Source organism: Myotis yumanensis, unplaced genomic scaffold (genome assembly GCF_028538775.1).
Source record: "Myotis yumanensis isolate MYYU_CA2020_CCGP unplaced genomic scaffold, mMyoYum1.0.hap1 SCAF_16, whole genome shotgun sequence".
Classification (NCBI taxonomy): Eukaryota; Metazoa; Chordata; class Mammalia; order Chiroptera; family Vespertilionidae; genus Myotis; species Myotis yumanensis.
The window spans coordinates 30388129-30414190 of NW_027223767.1; the positions used below are offsets into that span (position 1 = coordinate 30388129).

General features: G+C 42.9%; 1 protein-coding gene across 2 annotated transcripts in view; it reads left to right on the plus strand.

Moving 5' to 3' along the window:
- The window catches only part of ACACA (acetyl-CoA carboxylase alpha), a 259649-nt gene that overhangs the window by 203978 nt on the left and 29609 nt on the right, over positions 1 to 26062 (plus strand). For both annotated transcript variants that reach the window (XM_070393704.1, XM_070393705.1), the window contains 5 exons: positions 15898 to 16041; positions 16873 to 16993; positions 20084 to 20180; positions 23224 to 23320; positions 24208 to 24343. In XM_070393704.1, coding sequence (XP_070249805.1) covers positions 15898 to 16041; positions 16873 to 16993; positions 20084 to 20180; positions 23224 to 23320; positions 24208 to 24343 — 595 coding nt within the window. The remainder of the gene's footprint in view (positions 1 to 15897; positions 16042 to 16872; positions 16994 to 20083; positions 20181 to 23223; positions 23321 to 24207; positions 24344 to 26062) is intronic.

A 26062-nucleotide genomic window follows, 5' to 3' on the forward strand; every position in this document is an offset into this window, starting at 1 on the left:
ATTGTTTATTCCTTTAATAGATATGAAGCTGGAGACACACACATTTCCAATTTAATACAGTGCATGTATGTGTCCAGCTTTTATGGCTACATTCCATCTCAGTATACACATGGTTGTGTCCCGTCGTTAGCCAACCTGTTTTAATTAGTTTAGACCTTCCTACCTTTTGCTTCCAAAGACTTCCTTTTTAAAGGATTTCTTTTTTGTAGCCAACAGGAGTAACCTGCATATAAAGTAAGAATATTCCCATAGTTTCCTGTTCTTTTACTTTCAGTGGTTTTACTTACACGTTTTATTCACGAGCACCAAGTTTTGCCACCGTGTCTTTTGTTCTAAAACCAGAAAGTGCTTCCCACATTTGTATTTTTATCCTTTCCCCTTGTGATCTCTGTGTTTATGTATGCTCTTTTTCTGTCTGTCTTGCTCTTTGTTGCCTGCAGTTATTTGTAAAATGTTACCAAGTTGAGGAGAGAGACAATATCTGGGTTTTCTTGAGTGCTGCAGAAGCAGATTTGACATTTGTACTACAGGCAGTGGGCTGGTGATTAAAGGCAGTCTGGGTGACTTTATTGGAAACTTAAAATCAAGAACATCTGTCTGGCTCCTTGCTACCTTCTGGGTGGGCTAGTGGTGTCAGAGCCATTTATAGGTGAAGGCTAAAACAGTAAGAGGTAAAGTGACTTGTTTCCATTGACAGAAACTGGATCAGCGTCAGAACATGAACTTCACGTCCCCAAGTTTCAATTAAAATGGGCTCAGTCCTTGTGTCCATAAGGCCTGAAACGAGAAGGTAGTCCGGTCATTTTCCTTCTTGTCCAAATGTCATGAGAGTGATGACATAAATAAGAGAAGCTTCTACGGCCTGCTATGCCATGTCACGCAAAGTAGTAGATCATCGGTTCCCAGCTCTACAAACCGTAGGCTGTGAGTGGCAGATTCCTCAAAATGCCTCGCTGAGTGGGTGAGGGCAGATTTGATGGATGTGACAAACTACCCTTCTTGGCCTGGCAGAGGCAGTGACCTATGTGCTTGGGGAACTGGTGATAGACCTGTAAGGGGCTGAGACAATTTGTAGAGTCAGGTGCCACTGGCAGTAACTTTCCAATTTACTTCTCTTTCCCCACAACTCCTCCTCTCCGTTTCTGTTTAGTATGTTAAACACAATTTCAGGTGGTAGATAAGGCTGGAAGGACCTCGTATTGTAAGGGGCACTGATGTAGACTAGAACCTTCTAGTTCTCAGCCCATTGCCTCGGACTTGGTGAGAGCTCTCTCTGTACACAGAGAAATCAGAATTTGCAGTTTATGGCTTGTCCTCTGGACAGTAACTGTCTATGGAAGTAAGGCCTGTGCCAATGGCTATGATAGATGGGTTATAGATCATTCAGGAGGTTTGATTTGTGACTTCCTTGTGATAAGCATTTTAAAGCTTCTGATTTAGGGGGGAAACATCCCATAATCTCATCCCCTTAGCAAAATCAGGCCCCTATTTCTGCTCCATCTGCTAGGGAAAAAGAAAGTATATGATGGGTGTGGCTAGGACTATATGTGAGGCTGGTAGATACATATTATAATGTATCTTCCCAATATGCAATGTGAAGTTGCTGACTATTGGGTACAGTGTCAGAGATCCTCCCATGAGCTCGTAGCACCAGGGGCCTATACTGTACATTCTGCATATTCACCATGACTCTGTGACACACATCGTAAGAGTCATGGAAGCTCAAGAAGGGAAGGGGAGCTTTAGCCCTCGTATGAGGCAGCATTGTAACTTTCACATAACTTAAGGAGGTGGCATGATTAAAACATGGACTCTAGAGCCAAACTACCAGGTTTAATTCCTGGCTCTACCACCTAGTAGTTGTGTGACCTCGGACAATCTACTTAACCTTTTCGGGTCACAGTTGTATTAACTGTAAAATGTTGATAACAGTAGTACCATCTACCAGGTTCTTTTGAGGATTAAATGAGTTAATGTAGGTGAATCACTAGCACTGTGGTCTTCCCTGGGATGCATTTAGGGTCCTTTATCATTGCAACTCATTATCCAGGCCCAGGAAAGAAAATACAAACACAACATTCTCTATACTTTCTGATCCTTTGAAAGCAAACATTCCTTTAAGAGAATGTTAGATGTCAGTCCTCACTGTACCAGTACATTCATGTATTGACTTTCCCAATAGATGTTATCTAAAGACAATCACCGCACTTTGGAAAGACATTAACATGAGAGGCACCATGTTCAGTCCTGATAGGGTAGTATATGTGTCAGTCATCTGTCTACAAGAGTCCCCAAGGACTTGTTGGTACAATAGCCCATAATCACTCTAAGGATCAGTCCAGCAATTTGCATTTTTAAAAGTCCCTAACTACCTATTTTCACGATGGACAGTCCCTGTACTCCCGAAGCTCCAGATGGGATCACTCTCCTTTTCTAAAGAGGGCATTTGCGCTTCCTTTCTCAGTGAGCCCTGCTGTAGCATTATGAATGAGTTCTCAGAGAGAATTGCAGTGAGAACATCTCCTTAGTTTTCAAGCTCTTCCCTCACTCCCCCCGCAACACACACACACACACACAGATAAAATATGGGCAAATCTGGCCCTGTTGTTGGGGTTTTGTTTGTTTTTTACTTGATATTTCTCAAGTTTGGTAGAAAACTGTATCAAGTATGTGTGACTCAATTAGTGACTCATAATCTGTCAGCAGCCTGATCCCGAGCTCTCTGGTTTGGGGAAATTGCAGGATGGATTCATCATTTAGAGCTCCATTGTAGAAGTCGCTTCTCCTTCTCTAAGACAGCCCCAGTAGGTTTAATGGTTTAGGCTTGGAAAACCTGCAATAAGTATCAGTCCAGATCCTCTAGTTGAAGTGAAAGCTCTGAGGCCCTACTGGGCCTTGGACATAAACTCAGTAATGGTCATGTTGGACACCCTTAGATTATTTCCCTCCATTGTAAAGCAACGTTGGGCTTTAATCTATTTGAACCTCAATTTCCTCTGTAAAATCTTTCTTCCTTAAGGTGAAGACCAGAGGACCTATTAACCTTAAATTCTCTTTAATTTCTAGTATTCTGTTATGCTGTGAAGATGGACATTGATTTGTAGGCAGGGAACCATGTTAAGCTGTGACAGGGAGAGGATAGATTGGAGGAGGAGGTGTAAAAAATTTTCTGCATGTTAGGATATTATATATTAGTGAGATTACATATTAGTGATATGTAAAATTATTACATACAAGTGAGGTTAGAAGTAGAAGTTGTAAAGTATAATGGTTTTACAATTTAAAAATATTGTTTTTTATCCATATTACAGAAGAATAAATGCCATGTGGTGGTGGTGGTGTCCATGATGACAAGTGCCCATAGAGTTATAATTGTTGGGAGTGGAGGATCCTCTAAAAGTCCAGCCCCTGAACTGTTGTTTGTATATCCTCTGTAATACCATTGTCAAATATTCATTTAATTATTCTTGAAAAACTCAACTGAAGGGAAGGTCAGTACTTTTTGAGCCAGACCCTTTGATCTCTATAAAGTTCTTCCCTGTTTTTAGCTAAAGGCTTTTTCTCTATACAGGCAGACTAATTCCTCTTAAAACGTAGTGTTCAAAATTAAGGAAACAACTCCCAGTTTTATGGTCTAACCTACGTAGAACTGAATGAAACCCAAATCTTTCTCATGTACTTTTGCTTTCAGAGTCTGGCCTTGTCTCAAGAACAAATGTAGTAAAGATGAAAATGCTATTCAAAGATAGAAAAGAAACTGGATTTATAAATAATGTACTTGCCAGCTAAAATGAAATTTCTAAAAAAAAATAGCAAATACAAGAGAAACAGCTAAAACTGAACACCACAGTAAAATACTGTGTGGAACCCTAGGGGACTGATGCACAGTGGCATAATCAGGCTTTCCGATCGCCTGCCTTCTTGAAAGTCAGGATCCTTATACACCAGTGATTTTCAACCTTTTTCATCTCATGGCACACATAAACTAATCACTAGAATTCTGTGGCCACCAAACACAATATTTTTGGCTGATCTGACACCATAAAAAAGGTTTAATTTTAGTTCATTCACACTGATGGCTATTGTTGTGTTGACTCTCATCTTTTTTAAAATTTGACGATCTAAAGGGGAAGAGGTCAATCTAAGGGGAAATACCTAACTAAATGGTCAGGTATTGCATGATTTAGAAATTCTTGTAGCACACTGGTTGAAAATTACTGTGATACACAATTGGAGGATAGGTATTTTTGACTGCTGTATATTTAGGTACATAATACTCATCGGTTCAAGGTTTGGTGGTACTTCTTTCAGGAATCAGTCACAAGATGTAGACTGAGGTGCTCTAAAGCTCTAAGGGCACACACAACCTGAAATGTTAGAATGAGCAGTCTCTTGCTCACTTTGTGGACCTCCATAATATCTCTGTCCTACCTCCAGAGTGTCCATTCCAACCTCCAGGATTGTGTTGCTTCCTGAGTATTGGAATGAAGTGCCTCTACCTCACAGGTTTTGTGGCATGTAGGGTCGCTACACTTTTTGCTCCTAATAAAACATTGTCTCTGAACTCAAACTAAGTGCCCTCTTAGGACTATGAACATGTCCCCTTAGGCAGAATGGTTCATCTTCTTCATTTTCCTGTCAGTCATATGTTATACCTTCTTATGCTGGATCTTCTTCACCTTCTCTCTTTCTACAAATGTTCATAGCTCTGTCTTTGCAAATTAGTGTTCACTTGAAGCTTTGCTATTCCTTCTCCCCTTAACCTTTCTTTTCCCCCAACCCCAGCCTGAAACCCAAGTAAATTAGCTTCTCACCTCTGCCCCCCAGTTAAAAAAAAAACAAACAACACACCCATATTCCTCCAACAGTGTCTGTTCTTGAATTTGCAGTCTGCAGCCATCTCCAATAACCATCAGGCTGTCAGCTTTGCAGCTCCCCACTACCTCCCACCTTTCTACTACCTCCCACCTCCCCCATCACTCACCAGAGGAAAAAGAGAGCCAGAGCAAGAGCTTGAAATATATCATGCAATAGTGTATCATGAATTTGTTGTGAATCACAGCAGTGAAGCAGGTTTATTTATTTCTGAGACCTTAAATCAATACAAAGTAGGTCTCTTAGTTCTGAAGCTGGGATGGAGTGTGAAAAAATGAGCCCATTGTACTCTTAAAACTTTGGGGAAAGGAGATGACAGCTATATAATTCCATTTACCAGGCACTAGGGGCTTTAATGTGAAGGTGACAGGGAGCTCTTTGTGCATTTAGAGCACCATATCTTCTAAATAAAAGATCTGTAGACTTGATAGTGGAGCATAGCTCCGAGTTTAATAATCTCCAAGCATTAGACCGAGCCAATATGTTCCCAAGTCAGAAAGATCCCCCCTAAACACTCATAAATTAAAAGTGCAAGAACTGCACACATTGGTAGATTAGAAATGCAAGGACTCCAGTCTTTTCTAGAAGGAAGACAGACCTGGGCCCTGGCTGTGCACAGACTGCTGTGTGAATATGATAAAGACTGTGGAAACAAGACTGTTTAGAAACCTGCCTTCTGGCTCTTCATCTGTATGTTCCCTATGCGTGGATCCAAATCTAGTTATGTTCCCTTTCATTCAGAGTGGCCATCTTCACAGTCTAATCAGCTAAAATGTACACAGTTCGGTGTGTTGAATTGTGAAAGGAGAAGCTTAAAGTTTACCATGCCCAGGTTTCAAGTTTTTGTTTTTTTCTGGTTGATTCTTTTCTTTTTAATTAAATCTTTATTGATGAAAGTATTACATATGTCCCCTTTTCCCCCCACATTGACCCCTTCTAGCCTGACCCTGCCCCCTGCCCCCTGCCCCAGGCCTTCACCACCCTATATGCATACAAGTTCTTTGGTTGATCTCTTCCCAGCCACTCAAACTCCCCAATCTTCCCTCTGAGATTCTGCGATCTGTTCTATGCTTCTGTCTCTGGATCTATTTTGTTCATCGGTTTACTTTGCTCATTAGATTCTACATATGAATGAGATCATGTGATACTTGTCTTTCTCTGACTGGCTTATTTCGCTTAGCATAATACTCTCCAGGTGTCTCCATGCTATCTCAAAGGGTAAGAGATCCTTCTTTTTTACTGCTGCATACTATTCCATGGTATAAATGTATCACAGCTTTTTTATCCACTCATCTACTGATGGGCACTTGGACTATTTCCAGATCTTAGCTATTGTAAATTGTGCTCCTATGAACATAAGGTTGCATACATTCTTTCTAATTGGTGTTTCGGGTTTCTTAGGATATATTCCTAGAAGTGGGATTACTGGGTCAAATGGCAGTTCCATATTTAATTTTTTTGAGGAAACTCTATACTGGCCCTAGCTGGTTTGGCTCAGCGGATAGAGCATCAGCCTGTGGACTGAAGGGTCCCGGGTTCGATTCAGGTCAAGGGCACATGCCTGGGTTGCGGGCTCGATCCCCAGTAGGGGGTGTGCAGGAGGCAGCCAATCAATGATACTCTCTCATCATTGATGTTTCTATCTCTCTCTCTCCCTTTCCCTTCCTCTCTAAAATCAATAAAAACATATTTTAAAAAATTAAAACAAACAGAAAAACAACTCCATACTGTTTTCCATAATGGCTGCACCAGTCTGCATTCCCACCAACAGCATAGTAGGGTTCCCTTGTCTCCATATCCTTGCCAGCATTTGCCATTTGTTGATGGTAGCCATTCTGACAGGTGTGAGATGATACCTCATTCTGGTTGATTCTTGACTGGTTCCTAATTTTAATAATGCTTCAGTGTCTGGAATTTAAACCCTTTAAAATAGTATGCACATAAGAGAAATTGAAATATTGGTGTTATTAAAGAAAAGAACCCACCCTTATTTGACCAATAGCATAAGATGCAAATATGAGAAGTCAAGAGCATTGGGACATATAATCAAGTTTTAAATATCTTCTTTTCTGTATGACCCATTGATGAAATATGCATTTTCTCAATAGATTAGTCAGATTTGTGCAGCTCAGAACAACTCTGATACAGTTGACTCTTGAACAACATGGGACAGATGTAAAAAGAGAAGGTCCACAAACCCCAAACAAGCAGTGGCTGGCCTGGGTATGCCCAGTACCTTTTGCTAAGCAGCCACAAACTTGTCACTAGTAGCAGCCAGCCTCAGTTCATAGCATAACCACTCTCCAGGTACCTCCAAGCCCATAACAGGCAGCTATCAAATGAAGATCACTTTATAGATCCTACCAGGTGGCTCTGGGCTTGACACAGGAAGCAACTGACCTTGGCCTGTACATACCCAAAGGGTGGACTCAGCAGGCACCAGAGCCCCACTAAAACAATCTTGCTCTATAGGGTGAACCCCCACACAATAGTTTGTTCATTGTAGTCATGGCCATTCCTCACAACCAGTCAGCCCAAGTCAGTCCTACCCACTAACATTTCAACAGAAATCGAGGCTCAACTATAGCAAGAGAGCACACACAATTTACATTAGGGACACCCATAGAGCATCCAACTTGGATGACCAGGGAGACTGTACCAATGGGCTCCATAGGACACCAACTACCTATGGTCACCCTGCTAACATTGGGAGATTTAACAACATTCGTATTGTAGGGGTACTAGAAGGAGATGAGAGAGGAAGTACAGAGTGTCTTAAACAAGATGAACCCAAAGAAGCCCACACCAAGAAACATCATAATTAAAATGCCAAAGGTTAAAGACAGAATCTTAAAAGCGGCAAGCGAAAGGCAATCAGTAACCTACAAGGGAGCTACCATAACTGTCAGCTGATTTCTCAAAAGAAACTATGCAGGCCAGAAGGGAGTAGCAAGAAATAAACAAAGTGATGAAAAGTAAAGACGTACAACCAAGATTACTCTATCCTGTAAAACTATCATTTAGAATAGATGGACATATGAAGAGCTTCCCAGACAAGAAAAAGCTAAAGGAGTTCATCACCACCAAACCAATATTATATGAAATGTTGAAGGGTCTTCTTGAAGAAGATCAAAAATATGAACAATAAAATGCCAATAAATACATATCTGTCAACAATGGAATCTACAAAATGAATAAGTATAACAGAAACAGACTCGTAGATACAGAGAACTTTTTGTTGGATGCCAGATGGGTGAGGGAGATGGAATCTCAGAGGGAAGGGGAGGCAGGAAAAGGTTAACCAAAGAACTTATATGCATATATGCATAACCCATGGACACAGACAATAGTGTGGTGAAGGCTTGGTGGGGGTGGAGTTAATGAAGGGGGAAGGGGGACATCTATAATACTTTCAACAATAAAGATAAATTTAAAATACAAAAAACAGTACATAAAAATATGTTTATCATCAGTTATTAGGAAAACACAAATTAAAATCACAATTAGATACCACTAAAATAAAAATTTTTAATTGACAATACTAAGTATTGATGAGGATGCAGAACAGCTGGAACTCTCATCCACATTGGTGGGAATGCAAAATGGTACAGCCACTTTGAAAAAGTTTGGCTTAAAAAAACACACAAAGTTATACATTTACCATACAACCTAGCAGTCCTACTTATAGGTGTTTACCCAAGAGAAATGAAAATCTGTCTTCCTATATAATAAAAGCCTAATATGCTAAGTGTCCGGTTGTCCAGTCATCCGTTCAACCAATCAAAGAGTAATATGCTAATAACATGCTAAGGCTGCTCAACCGGTCGCTATGACATGCACTGACCACCAGTGGGCAGATGCTCCAACTGGTAGGTTAGCTTGCTGCTGGGGTCCGGCCAATCGGGACTGAGCAAGATGGGCCGGACATGCCCTGGAGCCCTCCCATGGTTCCCTCCTCAGCTGGTCCACCTCCCACATCCTTCCCCGGCCCCAGTTGTGCATCGGTGGGGTCCCTTGGCCTAGCCTGTACCCTCACAATCCAGGACCCCTCGGGGGATGTCGGAGAGCTGGTTTCAGCCCAATCCCACAGGCCAGGGCCTGTGAATTCGTGCACTGGGCCCCTAGTATCCACATAAAAACCCATACATGAATGTCTATAGCAGCTTTATTCATAACTAGAGGCCCAGTGCACAAAAATTTGTGCACTCGGGGGGTGTCCCTCAGTCTGACCTGTGCTCTCTCACAGTCTGGGACCCCTCGGGGGATGTCCACCTGCTGGCTTAAGTTGGCAGTCAGACATCCCTCTGGCAGCCCGGGAGCCCTTGGGGAATGTCCACTTGCCAGCGGGGTGCAGGCCTAAGCTGCAGTCAGACATCCTTAGTGCTGCTGAGGAGGCAGGAGAGGCTCCCACCACCACCGCTGTGCTGGCAGCCGTCAGCCTGGCTTGTGGCTGAGCAGAGCTCCCCCTATGGGAGCGCACTGACCACCAGGGGGCAGCTCCTGCATTGAGCGTCTGCCCCCTGGTGGTCAGTGTGTGTCATAGTGACCAGTCATTCCCAGTTGTTCTGCTGTTAGGGTCAATTTGTATATTACCCTTTTATTATATAGCATAGAGGCCAGGTGCACGGGTGGGGGCCGGCTGGTTTGCCCTGAAGGGTGTCCCAGATCAGTGTGGGGGTCCCACTGGGCTGCCTGGCCAGCCTGGGTGAGGGGCTGAGGGCTGTTTTCAGGCTGGCCACACCCCCTTCAGAGTGGGGGTCCCTACTGGGGTATCTGGCCAGCCTGGGTGAGGGGCTGAGGGCTGTTTTCAGGCTGGCCACGCCCCCCCACCCCCTCCGGGCGACCCAAGCTCCCAACCTCTCCTTTTTATCTTTTTCTTTTTTTTCCTGAGATTTATCTTCTACAATTGAAACTTTGTAGCCTTGAGCAGAGCCCAGGTCAGCTGGGTTGCTCCTGGCAACCCAGGCTCCCAGCCCCTCCTTGAGTAGAGGCCACTGCCGGCTGGAAGCAGGTATCTGGGATTTATTTATCTTCTATAAGGAAACTTTGTAGCCTTGAGCGGAGCCCAGTGCCGGCCAGGGCAGGCGGGAAGCTTGACTTCCTCCATCACCGGGAGCAACTCAAGCCTCCTCCTCGCTTCAGCTCCATGGCCGTCACCATCTTTGTGATGGAGTGATGGTTAATTTGCATATTACTCTTATTGGATAGGATTGCCAAAAACTGGACACCCAAATGTCCACCAATAGGCAAAGAGATAAACAAGTTATGGTATTTCCATAAAATTGATACTACTCTGCAGTAAAAAGGAGCTACTGATGCCAACATCAGCATGAATGAATCCCAGATGCGTTTTATTAACTGAAAGAAGCATGCTCAGAAGGCTACATACTGTGTGACTCCATTTTATATAACCTAGAAGAGGCAAAACTGTTACAACAGAAAGCAGATCCATGACTGGTATGTGTGAGGGAAGGAAATCGATTGCAAAGGAGATGAGGGAACTTTTGGGGATGAAAACTTTTGATGTGCTGTGGTGGTGGTTCTATGACTGTGTTTTTGTCATAATTCATAGAATTGTACACCTAAAAGATGATTTTCCTGTATGTAAATTGTACCTCAATAAACCAGACTTTTAAAAATTTCCATATTTGGAAGTAACTTATTGTCAGTATGTTCTAGTTTGTAGCTAAATGGACAGTTGATGGATCCCTGCAATGAGTGATTTCTCTGGAAGTCAGTGTTTGCTCCGGAAGCCTATGCCTTCTCTGGTGTATTTGACAGACTGTCATGTGGCTCTTTTCTACCACCATTACGTTCAGAATGAGTCTCTGTTCCTCACCCAGTCCACCTTCAAATCCGTATCATCCTTCTGCCATCTAGCTCATCCCTCTGCTCTCGCTATACCTCAGTAAACAGGTCTTCCAGTGTTATGTCAGGCCTTTACCTCAGTCTCTTTTTTTGCTGACTATCTTTTCTTACCGCAGGTAGCACAGTCCCTTTCCTCTAATTTATCCATCAGCCAGCCTGATCACTTCATAACTTTGCTTTTTACAGAGAGATGTTTGGTCTTGCAGTGGATAGTCTTGAATCCATCTCAAGTTAGAGGCTTTCCCATCCTGTGCCAGCACTGTGTCACAGTGCCCCTTGTCTATCCTCAACCCTAGCCTATCACTGCCAACCAGCACTCGAGTTTGCCAGTGGCAATAAAGGAGAGGAGGAGAAATTATAACTCTGAGTCTGTGTATTAAGAGACTGTATCTTGAAACTCTCCAAATATTCTGGGTCACATAGGCGCTGGTCCTGTCTCCCTAGAGATTTAATTCCATTCACCCTTGGATATATTCCTGGAGAAACATTTACACAGTAATATGTGCTGCACCACTTAAAATTGTTAATTGGAGATTGAATTACTTGTCAGCTTTTAAAAATGTAGTTCTCTCAGGTCAGGGAGGAGGGTGTTAGCAGCAGGAGTAGATGAGCTATTGCCGTTTTTTCTTCCCTGTCCTCTTGTCTCTCCCCCTCCCTTTTCCTCTCTCTCATCCTTCCTCCTTTCTTTTGTCCCTGTTTTACCACTTTCTCCCTGATCCCGTGTATGCTTTCTCCTATCTATCTCTCTTTCTGCCTTAGCCAAACCTTTATGAATAATCTGGCAGATCCCAGAATGACGTTAATATCAGGAATCATGGATGAAGTCCAGTGATGACGATTGCTCAGGAAATTTACAAAACCCCTTCTCAAATCCTCTTGAGAATGGAAATATCCTAATGAGAAGGACTGCAGCAAGGACCCAGCTTGCATAGCTTAATTCTCAGATGCAGGAAGAATTTGTACTCCCTGCTTCTTTAAATAGAAGATTGCCCTGACCCACCTAGGGGGAAAGATTGGAGAAAGGGGGAAAGCAGTGGTAGATTTCATTTTTTATTGCATCGATATGCATCATTATTTTTCACATCTTAAGCACATGATTGCAAATATTTGCCTATAAGTCTGAGGGTCCCCAGCATAATGTGTATATCAGGACAAAAGCAATGTTTTAAAAAAACTGAACTAAGTTGCATCTGTGAAACTTGGAAATCTCGATGTCTGTGCTGACAAATATCCTGACAAGTAAATACTACACTCATTCAGTATTACATAGTGATTTCATTTGCACAAAACTTCACAGTGCTCTGCCACTTCAGTCAGGAGGCGGGCACCGGCGAAAGGAAGAACGTGTTTATCTCGGTCTCCAAAAAGGGATTTAAGGGAGAGAGCAGGCGGTATATTAGACTGTTTCCATTGCCTGTCAGCTATGGTAAACCCGAGCTGTTTGCAGTGTCTCTAGATAAGCAGCAAGGGCTGCGGGGGCCTAGCATGCATGTATGACTGCATTCATTTGCACTTCCTGTGTATCTCAGAATTTCTAAAGGCTACATAGCATCTTTGGTGGGGCCTTTAACAATTGTGCCTCTGCTAATCACTGGCTTTTATGCGGTGCCCTTAATTCTCAGGTCTGCCAGCCCCAATTAATGAATGCTGGGTGAGGCTTAAGTTTATATTGAGGGGGGATGAAGACCCTCTTTCCCCTCAGACTCAGCCCTTATTCAGTTGTGCTGGCGTGGGCTCTCTTCAGATGGTGCCTGTTTTTAATATTACATGGTACTGCTTCTCCACTTTAGACCTGGGGAGCAGCAAGGTGTGGCCTCAGGAGAGTCACCTCTGTCTGAATAGCTCCTGTGCTTAAGTGGTTATTGATGCTTGTTGGGCAGATAAATTAAAAGTTTGTGTCATGCAGTAGAAAAATGTGAGAGAAATAATTTGGGGAATGAAACACAGCAGCAGCTTATATAGAAATGCATATGTCAAAGTTGGAAAAAACTGATGAATGAAATGCATCTTCTTCATGAAAATATTATGGTGATGAGAGTTGTTTACCTCATATTTTTCTGTAGAAGGTTGGTAGGGCAACATATGGAGGAATAAAATAGTGGTTCTGTCTATGTGGGCTCCTTTCTTTGTCTCCCTCGATGCGGATCGGGGTTTGTGTTACTGTTCCAGCATGATCGTTTCTGAGTTAGGCAGAATGGGTTTTGTCCTAGCCCAGATTCTGCTTCTTTGGTTGGAGCTTTTGTTCTGAAGTATCCTAAAATCATTAAAACCACTTGAGTCAGCAATGACCCCTATAAATCAGGAGCTATTGTGTGCGCCCTCCTTCTACTGGTGCGTGCTCCAAACATACGGTCATTGAAGATGAACTGGAGGGTACGGCGCTCTCTTCACCGACTGTTAAGTAGCTATGATTGCTTGTGGCTAGTGAAGCAGGTTTCATTTCTGTGTCCTTCCCCTCCCCACCCCCGACCTCCTAAGATAAGGCTGGTCAGAGAGAGCCATTCGGATACACTGTTTATCTACCTTGTTCTTTTTCTCTTTAATTCCAAAATTAAATGAATCTTCTAACATGAAAAACATTTGTTTAGCCCAGAAATAATGTTCTTGGTTGTGGTTGGCTCCAGTTAGTTTTCTTTCTGAATCCAGAGGAGAGGAAGTGTAGAAGTACTGCTGCCTTTTCAGAACAAAGCATCAGAACCTGAGTAAAGGGAAGACATGTGAAGTTATTAAATTCTCGTTCCTTCCCAGTTTGTCTCCATTAGTTTGTAAGAATATGGGGCAGAATGGGCAAGTGGCAGAGCCTCTGGGAGTAGCCCTGTTATGGATGCTCTATTTCTTTGAAAGGCGGGGCCAGGACGTCTGAGGAAGGTGTGTTTGATCGGCTGTACTGCTCTTGGTGTGCTCTGGTCTCTTTGCGGGTTCTTCGTAGGTCCATTACTAATTTTGGAGAAATTCTAAGTGGCTGGAGATTATCAAGCACTAGAGGCAGTGTTTCATAGGAAAAAAATAGTGATTCTCAGTAGAAACTGGTTCAGCTCTCTCTCTCAGGCAGCAAGTTCTTGGCTTCTAACAGAGATGGTGAATGTCAGGTATTCACAGTCAGCACAGTGTCTCCTTTTTATCCCCCCCCCTTTCAGCTTTATTTTAATAATTAAAAATACTGCTGATCACACCGAATGACTTCTGGCAGAGAGGCGGTCTGTCCCAGAAGGACCAGTTGTGGGCCATCAGGTTTATGACGTCCATAAAACCGGAGCCAGATCGGAGCATGGCCTCCCTGAGTGACAGGGTTTCTGCGTCCATCAGGGTCTCCCCCATCCATTCCCTGCTTTGGATATTTGCTTTGGTTTGGATTTTTTTGTCCTGTTTTATTTCCTGATACATGTGTGCATATGTGTACACATTTAAAGATATAAATGAAACAGGTATGTGATGCCCTCTGCCTGTTAGAAAGACTAAAGCCATAAAAATAACAAACGGCGTGTATTTGCTAGAATGTCAAAGTTATGAGTTTATTTTGTAATGATGTGCTCCTGCCTTCATGAGGTAAACTGGCCGTGGCGGAGGTGTTATTAGTAATATGGACTCAGTGGAGCAGAAAGCCGAGTGACCGAGAGATCAGTGTATCAGTCAGAGAGAGGGCAAATGGAAAGAGACAGCAGGAGAATGAGAAAAGAGCCGCCGGCCTGGGCTGAGATTAAAGACAGGCTGAGAGGAGGATGGGAGCCCAGTGGTCAGATACGGCCTCCGCTGTTCCCCGGGCTCCTTCAAAGGAGCTGCTGGCATGTTGCTCAGCTCAGGGCTGCCTGCAAAGGCTTGTTCTCTGCACTTCCTTATCAAGGGAAGCAGCGATCTGAGAGCAATTTTGCTTTCCATATGCTTTTCAAGGAGAGTTTCTTCCGCCCTTCCTTGCTGAAGTTAAATGGAACTGAGGCCAGCAGGGTCACACTGAGGTGATTACTTGGTCACCAACTTCCTCAGCCTTTGGGGAATCTTAATGTAGGGGCTGACCCAGCAGGCGGGGGAACCTCTTGGAGCTCCTAACCAGAGGGGGCACAATGGGCATATACAGAACCTACTGGTCTTTCATTTATTAGGTTCTCCCCAGAGGCTGGAAATGAATAAAAGGAAGAAATGTTGTGTTGTGGTTATTTTCTAAAGGAGGAGGGGAGAGGGAAAGAAGACGTAAAATACAGTAAGCGCTCTACAACTGTTTAGAGCTCTCCAGGGCTACCCTAGATGACTGGCAATTACTAACACTCAGCAGTTGCGATAGCCAGTGATCAGGCTGCCTGGCTTCCATCCGCTGGGTCAGAAAAGCTCCCTCCCTGAAAGGAATTACTAACCAATCTTCAAGAGAAAAAGAAACCCTACAATTTCCAAGTTCAAGAATATTTTTTCTTCTTTAACGGAAACTTCGTGGTTTCCAATTGCAGGTGCCTGCCTTCCACCTCACAAGGGTTAAACTCTAGGGATACCCCTGGGATTGAGACTCCGACTTCCCAGGAACCTTGGGAGGGAAGGACAGAGGGAGGGAGGCGGGCTTGGGTATAAATCACTGCCCTGCACCCAGCACACAAAGGACTATAGACTCGAGGGTTCATGTCTGTATCATGAGATGCTTCAGGATTTTGCCAGCCTTAGGGCTTATGTATCGAGACCAGCTTTAAAAATAAAATACAAGGGAAAAAGTAATCCTTTAAAAAAGGGAATCTAAACCTCACAGCACTCTTTTAACTGAGACTTGTGACTGAAGATTGTCAGAAGGCCCGGCACATTACCTGTTTTGTGTACATGCACAGTAACTCCGCCAGCCTGCAGATGCTGCGGTAGCTGCTGTCTCGGGTCCCAGGCTCGCCCACCGCTGTGGTTTCAGCTCAGTGTGAAGGATGCTGTGCGTATCTTTGGCAGTTAGGAGAAAGAGAGGGAGAGGCTTGCTCGTTTTTAAATTGCAACAGTATATGTGTTTGTTTAAAATCCTTTTTTGTTTTCTGTGTTTTCTTTTTAGGACAAAGGTCCAGATAGTCCCTTCGAACAAACCACGGAAGCTGGAATCTCTGTCTTGGGGAGAAAAGAACCCTTTTTAGTGAGAATAACAAAATAGACTTGGCCTTTATTTCTGTCAAGACCAATGTCTCTTGCTTGTTTCTCCAGGTCCTCGGGCGGGAAGTATATACCTCCAATAACCAGCTCGGTGGCATCCAGATCATGCACAACAATGGGGTGACCCACAGCACCGTTTGTGATGACTTTGAGGGGGTCTTCACTATCCTGCACTGGCTATCATACATGCCTAAGGTGAGCCTGCAGAACCCGGCCTTTCCACCACAGCTGCTGCCTCTGCACTGGAGAACTCCTCATAGTGCAGGAATCTTTTATGAAATGTTCCTCGGAAAGCTGTTGATTTCTTTTTTTCTTAGAGCCATCTTTTGCCTTCTACCTTTAAAATGCCTTTGGGCTCTGGCCAGTGTTGCCAAGTGGTTGGAGCGTCAGCCCGTGCACCAAAGGGTCATGGGTTCCCGGTCAAGGGCATGTACCTGGGTTGCAGGTTTGATGCCCAGCCCCGTTGGGATGGGTGTGGGAGGCAACCAATTGATGTGACTCTCTCGCATTGATGTTTCTATCTGTCTATCTATCTATCTATCTATCTATACCCCACCCCTCCCTTTCATTCACTCTAAAAGGTCAATGGAAAAAATATCCTCCAATGAGGATTAAACAACAACAACAAAATCTTCAGATTTCATTGGTTAGGCCCCTTTCTGATGTTTTCTAGCCACAGGAGTCTCCATGGCCTACCTGGGCTCAGATCCCAGCATATTAAGGCTTTCTCCTCACTGTGGGTTTTCTCCTTTGTAATACCCAGCCCTCCCTCTGGGAAGCTTCCCAGAAAGCCTGGGCACACTGCAATCAGTCAGAAGGCACCACTTGGGGCCAGAGTCCTACATGGAACTTGAGACCTGCTGCTGTTCCTCAGGGCCTGGCATGCCATTGGAATGCTTCTAGCTGCTGATTGGGGCTCATGGGGGTAACTCCGCATGAGGGCCCTGTTGTCTTTGTAATGACTGTTGCCGCGCTGGATTGACGTTTACTGACTGCTGTACTCTTTCCCTCCCAATCTCCTTTCAGAGCGTGAACAGTTCCGTTCCTATCCTGAACTCCAAGGATCCTATAGATAGAATTATCGAGTTTGTCCCCACAAAGGCCCCATATGATCCTCGATGGATGCTGGCAGGCCGTCCTCACCCAAGTATGTATATGTTTAAGGATTCTGTGGTCCCTGGCCCTCCAGCTTTCAGGGTTTTTCTTCCCAACCACAGACCAATCTCTGCACAATAGCACGTGACAAAGAAAACAGCTACTAAGTACCTGGAAGTAAGAAAAATCTGAAGAAAAAGGTGGAAAATTCTTTAAGAACAAATGAAAAATGAGATGAGATTTGCAAATCAGCCATTGAGTCATAAGCAGTGCAATCGCTAATACATTGCTTCTGTTTCTTCTGCTATTAAAGCACTTACTATTTAATGGGCTCAAGGACTTTAAAGCAGTTAAATTAAGTCATAAAGTCATAGAACTATAGGACCAGAATCTTCGGCCATTTAGTTTCTATAAACAGGTTAATTGGGTCGGTGCTAGAAAGGTCTTTGGGACCCCTCCTTGTCAAGTGTGACTACACCTTTCTCAGCGAGCTACTGCTGAGCCCCCCTGCATGCACCCTTCGTTTCTTACGATAGTGGTAATAGTGTTGGCACTTGCTTTAGTTATTAATGTAAGATCATCTACTCATGAAGAGATTGTCCACAACTTTTACCAATATATAGAGTAAGAACAAGCTCTTCGTCCATGTTTCTCTAATATAGCCTTCTGTCTTGGGGCTGATTTTATCTTAACTTTCCAAACAGAAACGAAGAAACAAACAAACAAAGGTAACTCCATGCAAGGCAAATGTGTGTTTTTGTTTGTCAGTCCATTTGGCTGTTTCACAAACCATACTCACTAGGAAGTTCTTCTGTGAAGCCCAAGTCCCCCTGCTCCACTTAGAATCTATTTCAAATTGTTTAAGAAAGTGTTTGTTCTTTTTTGTATATTTATTGCAACTATTGCAAAGAAAGGCTATATCTTAAAGAGATAATTAAATTTGAATCAATTGTGATTTTTGTTGAAAGAGAAAGAGGTCTTCATAAGGAAGACTTAATCAACCTTTGTGGGCACCCACTCTAAGCCAGGTGGGATGATAAAGCATTTTATATACATTATCTTATTTGGGCTTGCTGCCTCTTACAGCTACAAAGAGATCATCGTTTTAGGAGCTCAGAGAAGTTAAATGGTTTGCACAGGGTCACACAGCTATTACTTAGGAGCTGGGGCTAAATCTGAAGCCTAATTATAGATAGTGTAGAAAAATCACCAAAGGAAGGTTGATTTTAATTTAAAATTTTACCTGTTGTCTTCAGTACCTTTTCTTATTAATCTTAATGAGACTAAATAGTTTTTCTTATGTAGCCAGAAAAATCACCATTGTAATTTCTCTACCTCTCATTTTTTATACCATTTTTATATTAAGCACTATGAACCCGAGATAAAATCCAGGACTTTTGTGAGAAAATTCAGAACAAGATTCAGTGACTGTTCCCCTAGGAATCATGGGGAGCCATGGGAGCTGGCTTCTAAGTTCTACATTTGAACTGAACATGACCAGCTCTCTGAGGGCAGTAAAGCCCCCCTGTAATAGCCATAGCCCCCAGTTGATAAATAAGGCAGGAAGGTTTTTAAAGAAGAAAACATTTCCATTTTGAAATGAATTTTATAATTCTAAATTATTGTTATTGAAGTACGAATCATAAAATGACCCAAGTAGATGAAGTTAAAATTACAATATCCTGATGCATTCAGAAACGTGGTTTAGAACCGTCATCAAAAAATGTGCTCTCTTTCATGGGGTGAACAGGTATGAGGCGTGTATGGGGGAAGGTGGGGCATTATCTTGGCCATTATTAATGAGATCTACAGAGTAAAATGGAATTTGTGATAGACTAAGTTTTCTGGATTTGGGATAATATTTTTTCATGGACTCCCTAGTCATTCATCCTGCTGTCTGTGTGCAGCTAACACTCGCTCCCAAATCGAGTGACTTCGGATTTTAATTTAGTGGAAACGTTAAGGAAAGCAGATGATTCCCTGTGATAAGTTAAAGCAGATATCTTCTAGGTGAAAAGTTAAAGTCATTTATTAGAGGAGATAGTGCTGTGATATTCTTCAAACTGACGCCCAACACGAGACCAGAATCTAAACGATCGGCTTTGGGCTCACGATAGAGAGATAATTTTGAAATGGATGATCACATTTTACACTGGGGCCATAGAGGCAAGGAATGTAGAACACAATAATTACAAGTTTAGTCTTGATAAAACACTCTCCATCCTGTTTAAGTCAGCAGAGGTTAGCTTGCTCGGATCTCCACTTTTAATTGGTTTTGGACTTGGGTTTTTAGGGGGCGGAGGGCCATGTTCAAATTAGAAGAATCACTGAGAAGCCATGAGCTGAGAGGGCACGCTAGGAGACGGTTATTTGCAGAAGCTTTTATGGGGCCCTGGTCAAACACAGATACCTGTTGGACAAAAGGGTTTGTTGTTATTTTTTTCCTCAAATTAAGGTGTTGAAAGTTAAGTGTGCTGCCAGTAAAGGAAATTCTATGTGCAAGGGAGGTTAATGACAGTAAGTATATGCATCTTAACCATTAAATTTTTCCTGTCTATATGTAGGCATGGCCCTTTCTTGTGGAGAGATTATACTTGGTCAGCTATAAATAAAGAGGAAGTATATTTTGTTGCTTTTGTAGCAGAAAAGTTGAGTCCCTTTTCTTTTCCCCAAATTTGGGTCCTCATCTGAATATTAATACTTACCATTTGGTGGTCTTCAGCTTTCCATTAAAAGAAAATCAGTGAAATCAAACAAAATTGTAAGCTAAGCTTTAAAATAGAAGTAGACATTTTGAAAACATCTTTAACGACTTGGCTGCCTTTTGACAAATGTTTGTGATGTTTTGAAAAAGCCAAGTTATTTATTTAAAAGCAGTGCAAACTCTCTCTGCTAGCTGAACCCCATCGTTTAACAATAAATGATGCTTTTGCTGATAAATGAATCTATGCAGTCTAGCAAATGAACTAGGAGATGATGTCTGAAGGCAGATGAACATTTAGCTGCCTAATGCTTCCATCTATTATAATATGGTTAAAAACACAACAAACTCCCCAAAATACTCCCCCAAATCCAATGTTAAATTTGCTAATTCCAGTGCATTTTTAGTGAATTAATTTGTTCTCTTTCTTTTCCTCTGTAGCCCAGAAAGGTCAGTGGTTGAGTGGATTTTTTGACTATGGGTCTTTCTCGGAAATCATGCAGCCTTGGGCCCAGACCGTGGTGGTTGGCAGAGCCAGGTAAGAGCTCTTTTGTTCTGGAAGCTCCTTTTCCTCCCAAATGAAAACAAGAAAGGAAAGGGCCAGGACTATACAGGTTCTTACCAACAATGCTCTCTTTGTCTAAACTTTCTAAGAATATTAGATCATGGTCATTCCAGAGGCAGCATGACTGGAAGACCAGTTCCCAGCAGTCATTCAGTGTGTGTCTCCAGTGATGCATTTAATCTAAAGTCTAGTTTTGACAGTTTCCTCATTATAATGCTGAGAGAAACACTGTTTGGGGGCTGTAAATAGCTACAGCCCGCCATGACCACCCCCCTTCCCAAAGACCATTTTCTTTCAGAAGTAGGTGACAACTCAGTCTCACCTACTTCTCTATGTAACTTGAAAGAAGTTCCTTCATGTCATCGAGCTTATTTACGTAACAAGTTAGTGGCACTATATTGGTTTATCGTCAGATTTGAATTACCCCAAAAAAGAGTTTACCTGAAGCAGGAGTGAGTAAAATAAGCTGAGATACCTGTATTTTTCAAATGGGAAATTAAAGTTTCTGTTAGATTTTAATACCCACTCTAAGAAGTGCTTCACTCAACAGCAAGCTCCACACGAAATAATCTGTAGGGCTCGCCATAACGAGCGCCTGATCTTAATCTCATCCTGCACTGCAGAGACCCGCTGCCCTCGGGACCCACATCTGGAGCTCACCTTCCTCTCGGGGGCAATCAGTTTCTCTTATCTCAGTGAAAAGTGGCACCTGCCCAAGATTCTCAGACACACCACATCGGGTTGAGATTTAGATTCTAGCCTTGAAAATAATTCTAGGCTTTGTGGTTCTCTCAGTATAGCAGGTCAGTATGGCTTGTGCTGCCAGTGACAAGGAGCCATCAGATGGCAAATCCCACAGACAGGATCTTCCCCTGTGGCAAGAATAAGAGGCAGGCCAGGAGTTAGCCCCGACAAGCCCACAGGGACTGGCTCCCGTTTTCCTCTCGCCGCGTCTCGGGTCTTCCACCTCACCCCAGGCTTCTGGGTCCCAGTGAGAATTCTTTGTGCCTGGTAAAATTCCCACTGGGGAGGTGGGGGGTGCACTAGAGGAGAGAGCCCTTCTACCCGGGACCTATCAGTTTGCTATAGAGAGTCCTCCCACCACATTCAGACCAACTTTTCTGAAAATTTTCCTCTTACCTATTCTGCTTCAGTTTTCTTGTCTGTAAAAAACCTGACAGATTTTTAACCCTCCAAAAGCCAAACCTTTGTTAAGATCTTTAATATTCTCCCATGGGAAACAAGAGAATAATGTTTTACCCTTATGATTGGAAGAATAGGAATTGTCTGTGAGCAAGATCAGTCAAGTGTGGCTTTGGCTAGCTCTGCCATTGTTTATTGTGACACTCACTCTGACTTCTTTCTTTCCATCTGATGAGTTCTGGGCTTCTTGCTCCAAACACATACACATGCTCACAAGTATATAAAACACAAATGGAGCTAGCTTCTTTCAAAAGCAATGGCATTTCGAGAAATAAATATAAATGTATTCTTCTGGGATTGTTACTGTAAGTGCTGCCAAAACTCATCTTTGGTATGTATGTTTGGAATATGTGTGCTATTGGCTGTAAATTGTCTTTTATTATTCCATGGCACCTTGTCCAGGGACACACTATAAAACAAGATGTAGCATCTTCATGTGCTAGCCTGATAAAATTTATATGAAGTATAATAGAAAACAGAAGTTGTTCTGAGCTGTTTTCAAGTTCAATAAATAACTGTAATACTCGGATAAAGATGTTCTTTATTAGGTCACATGGGCCCTAATATATAAGTTATAAGTTACCGATTTAGGGTGGCTTTTGCAATTACAAGTTTCCAGTTGGATTGTTAATCATTGTGAACAGAAATATTTCTAAACCCTCCTGTGTACCTCCTGCTCATTGTCTGGTTGTCTAGAGGGCTTTTGATTCTGATTCAGTGCAGGCAAGTGACAAGGGGGTGGGTGGTCCCCACTCAGGCCCCTCTCAGGCCTCTTGTGATGATAAGAATCCATTTCCAGTAGCCAGTGTAACAACCAAAGACCATCCTTCATGGAAAAGTTTGTTATGGAGATGCTATGGGGGGATGAGAGACTATAACCCATCCCAGTCCCAACCCCAAGGAATGCAGCTGTGAGAGTGAAGATTGAATTACATTTCTGAGTAAGGACTCGCCCTGTACCTTGCAGTTCTCTTTCTCTGTCTCCATCCCCCTCCCGCTCCCCCCGCTTCTCGATTTCTACTTTCTTTATGAGGACCAAGTTGGGAGGATATCATGGATGCAGAGGCTTTGAGCTCCTGGACAGTTGTTAAAATTAACGTAGCTTAATTTTAAAATATATACTTTCAATGCTGATCATTTGTTTTGCCAAGATTACTATAGAAAGTTTTCTCTATCCCATTGCTTTTTTCTAATGAAGAAGAAAGTTAAATTGTTTAACCACCTGCCTACACTTGACACATTTTTCTTCATCCCCATAACGTAGCTACACACTCCCCATCCACATGCCTACTGGTGAGACCTACCCTCAGATCCTATCTGGAACCACACTATTAGTACTCCATAGGAAACTACAGCACTGTTTCAGCAATGCCATCTTTTGTTAAAATAGTTCATGAGAGTTTCTGCTTCTTACTACCGTTTGGACCATTTCCCTCCATCTTCATCAAAAAGATACTTTATGGTGAATTGAGAAGTTCCATTGGGCAACCACAGAGACAGATGTGTGTGAATGCACATGCGTGCACAAGCTAGGCTGCTGAGTCTCAATGCTAGAGGCTCCCCTAGTGCAACCCTCTGTTTGAATTTATTCTGTGGAGAATTGGAGTGCTTCTGAGGTTAGTTTTCTGTTGTATTTACAAAAATTTACCATATTCACCAAATCCAGAGTTTCTTACTCCTAGAAGAGTCTGACTTCCCCTTGCTCTCTGTATTACTAGTTTTTACCCCAATGTTTTGAGGTGGGATTGGAAAATAAATGACTAGCTGTAATGTTGACACTCATTAGGCTCTTATGTGGCTCAATTTTTATCAGGCTAGGAGGAATACCTGTGGGAGTAGTTGCCGTAGAAACCCGAACAGTGGAACTCAGTATCCCAGCTGATCCTGCAAACCTGGATTCTGAAGCCAAGGTAGGTCACCCCGAGTATAGTATACGCCTGTGCTTGGAGCTGTGTTGCCCATCTGCAGAGCCTGTGGATGTACTGGGAGCACTGCAAACCATCAATTTTAGAGGGAAGGGCAGTCAGCAGCCGTGAATGAGTTCAGACCATCTTGTGCTCTTAAGATGACACTAAATGTACTTCAAGATAAATTCTGCTTGAAAAATTAAAGAGGCCTTTACAGTTGTCTTGCTGATGCTGGAAAATAGTTGGGGACGTGGTCTTAGAGAAAGGCAGCCGAGACAATGCCAAGGGCTCTTGGGTCTCAGATTCTCTGAACACACTCATGGAAGAGCTACTGCTAGAATTAATAGTGGAGTCTGCCACATTGTGAACACCACAGCCTGTCCTTTTTTAAAGGATGGATAGCATTTTCACATCCTGACAAGATCCAGAAAATGAGTTGTGGGGAGATCGGGGAGGAGGTTATTCAGCAGGGTCACAATGAGTGTCCCTTTATTAACCACAGAAAAGGAAAAGGAAAAGCTGCACTAAGCACAGAGGTGAAGGACTTGGAGCCTTTGTGCAGTTGGCCACTTGGAGGAGTTGAGTCTAAAGTTGCCCTGGGAAAGCAAGGGTACTGAGTGCATCCTTCCATTAGAAGCAGTAGGTTTCTCTCTTTTGACTAAAGAGTGGAGGTGTCATCAGCAATCAAAAAGAGGATTGTTTAACAAAGTCAAAGATCCAGGTTCTTTTTTCCTACTTCAAAGAACGTCTTTATGATGAACAAGCCTGGTGGGGGTTTTTGTTTTGTGGTTTGTTTTTTTTAGTTTGATTTTGAATTTTTAATCAAACCTTATTCACCTTGGACAGATTCCCCCTCAAATTGTGTCTTCCTTTTTCATTTTCCCCAATAGATAATCCAGCAGGCTGGCCAGGTTTGGTTCCCAGACTCTGCGTTTAAAACCTATCAGGCTGTCAAGGACTTCAACCGTGAAGGGCTGCCTCTGATGGTCTTTGCTAACTGGAGAGGCTTTTCTGGTGGGATGAAAGGTGAGTGCCTGGTTCTGGGCTGGGGGCCTCACTGGTTCCCCTGAACCCTGCAGCAGAGGGAGGGAGGGCTTATATTGGGCAGAGCCTATGAGTGTCCTGGAGCCCATCACCCTAGGCCAGTGGTCGGCAAACTCATTAGTCAACAGAGCCAAATATCAACAGTATAATGATTGAAATTTCTTTTGAGAGCCAAATTGTTTAAACTTAAACTATATAGATAGGTATATTGTTATTAACTTAATTAGGGTACTCCTAAGGCTTAGGAAGAGCCACACTCAAGGGGCCAAAGAGCCACATGTGGCTCGTGAGCTGCAGTTTGCCGACCACGGCCCTAGGCTTTTGGGGGATTGTGCATCCTCTGGGATATCTTCTGAGTGGTAACCTGAATGGGAAAATTCAATGTTTTACAATTCCATACAAAATATCAGAACAATCTGCTAGTGTTATCTAGGTGGACTGCTATTATGGATTAGCTTTCACAGGTGAATGATGGTCCTTGAAACATATGATCCCTCTTTTCTGGACAAACTTTTTGTTGACGTTACTCTTTAACACTTTACAATGACCAAGACAGATACTGAAATTAGCCTTTACCAGAAGAAAACTAACAAAGTCTATAGCAGTGGCTGTTCTTGGTGGTAATTTGTGATATGTTTTATTATTATCCAACAGCAGCCCTGGGCCTGGGCTCCAGCCTATTAGACCATTATTAAAGGCTGGGCTCTCTGTTGTGGGAATTGCTTAGTGACTAGGCAGCCAGTGTCCCCATTTACTGAGAATCCTGTGTGCGCAGAACCACTGCAGACAGTTCGGGGAACACCACGGGAAACACGCTCTGCCTCTTCGAGTAGCCGAGCGCCTCTCCAGTGGCCAGAGACTCATGGCCATGCTAAGGCCAGAACAACATTCCGGGTGAGGATGCGTGTGCTGAGGAGTGTCACAGGACTCAGGGTTCTGAAGTGTAGTGGGGGATGGGTTAGGGGAACGGGAGGGAGGAATTGATACTGCTGGAGTAAATAGAGTGATGAGAAGGACACCGAAATGCCTTGGGCAGGGGCATCTCTAGCTCTGAGGGAGGAAACGGGAAAATACCCTTTTATAGATTACCAGGTCTCTGTAGAAAGAGATTCTCGAGCCTTATGCTAACAACTTTTCCTTGCTTGGCTAGGAAAAGCCCTGGATGGCCAGGCTTTCCTGGCAAAATGTAGACGACTAAGACGATTTTTTGTTACTCTAGTTGGAAAGCACCCCTTTGCCCATATTTGCTGGAGAACTACCACATTTTAAACTTTTCTTAGGAGAGACTTAGACTATAAATGCAAATTAAAGTTTGCATACTTTTATAGACTATCAAGGCGAATTTTTTTTTAACCAAGATAATAAATCGGTGGAAATACCATGAGACATGGAAAGTATAGGTTAAATAAGTCAATCGTACAAATTTTTATTGACTTCCTATATGCAAGGAACTATGCTAGCTACTGCAGAGAAAACAAAAACAAGTCAGAAACAGACACTGCCTCAAGGAATTAAGAGAAATGTCTTGGGCAGAATGATAAAGTCATAATGTATAAACAAAATACCACCGTGTTCAAAAGAGGACGATGCTATATTAAGTTTGGGGGAAAGGGGCCTGAAACCCCTTTTATTTATATATATATATGAGGTTCATTTAGCGTCAGATTTCACTTGATTCCAAATTCCTTGGCTGTAAGACTT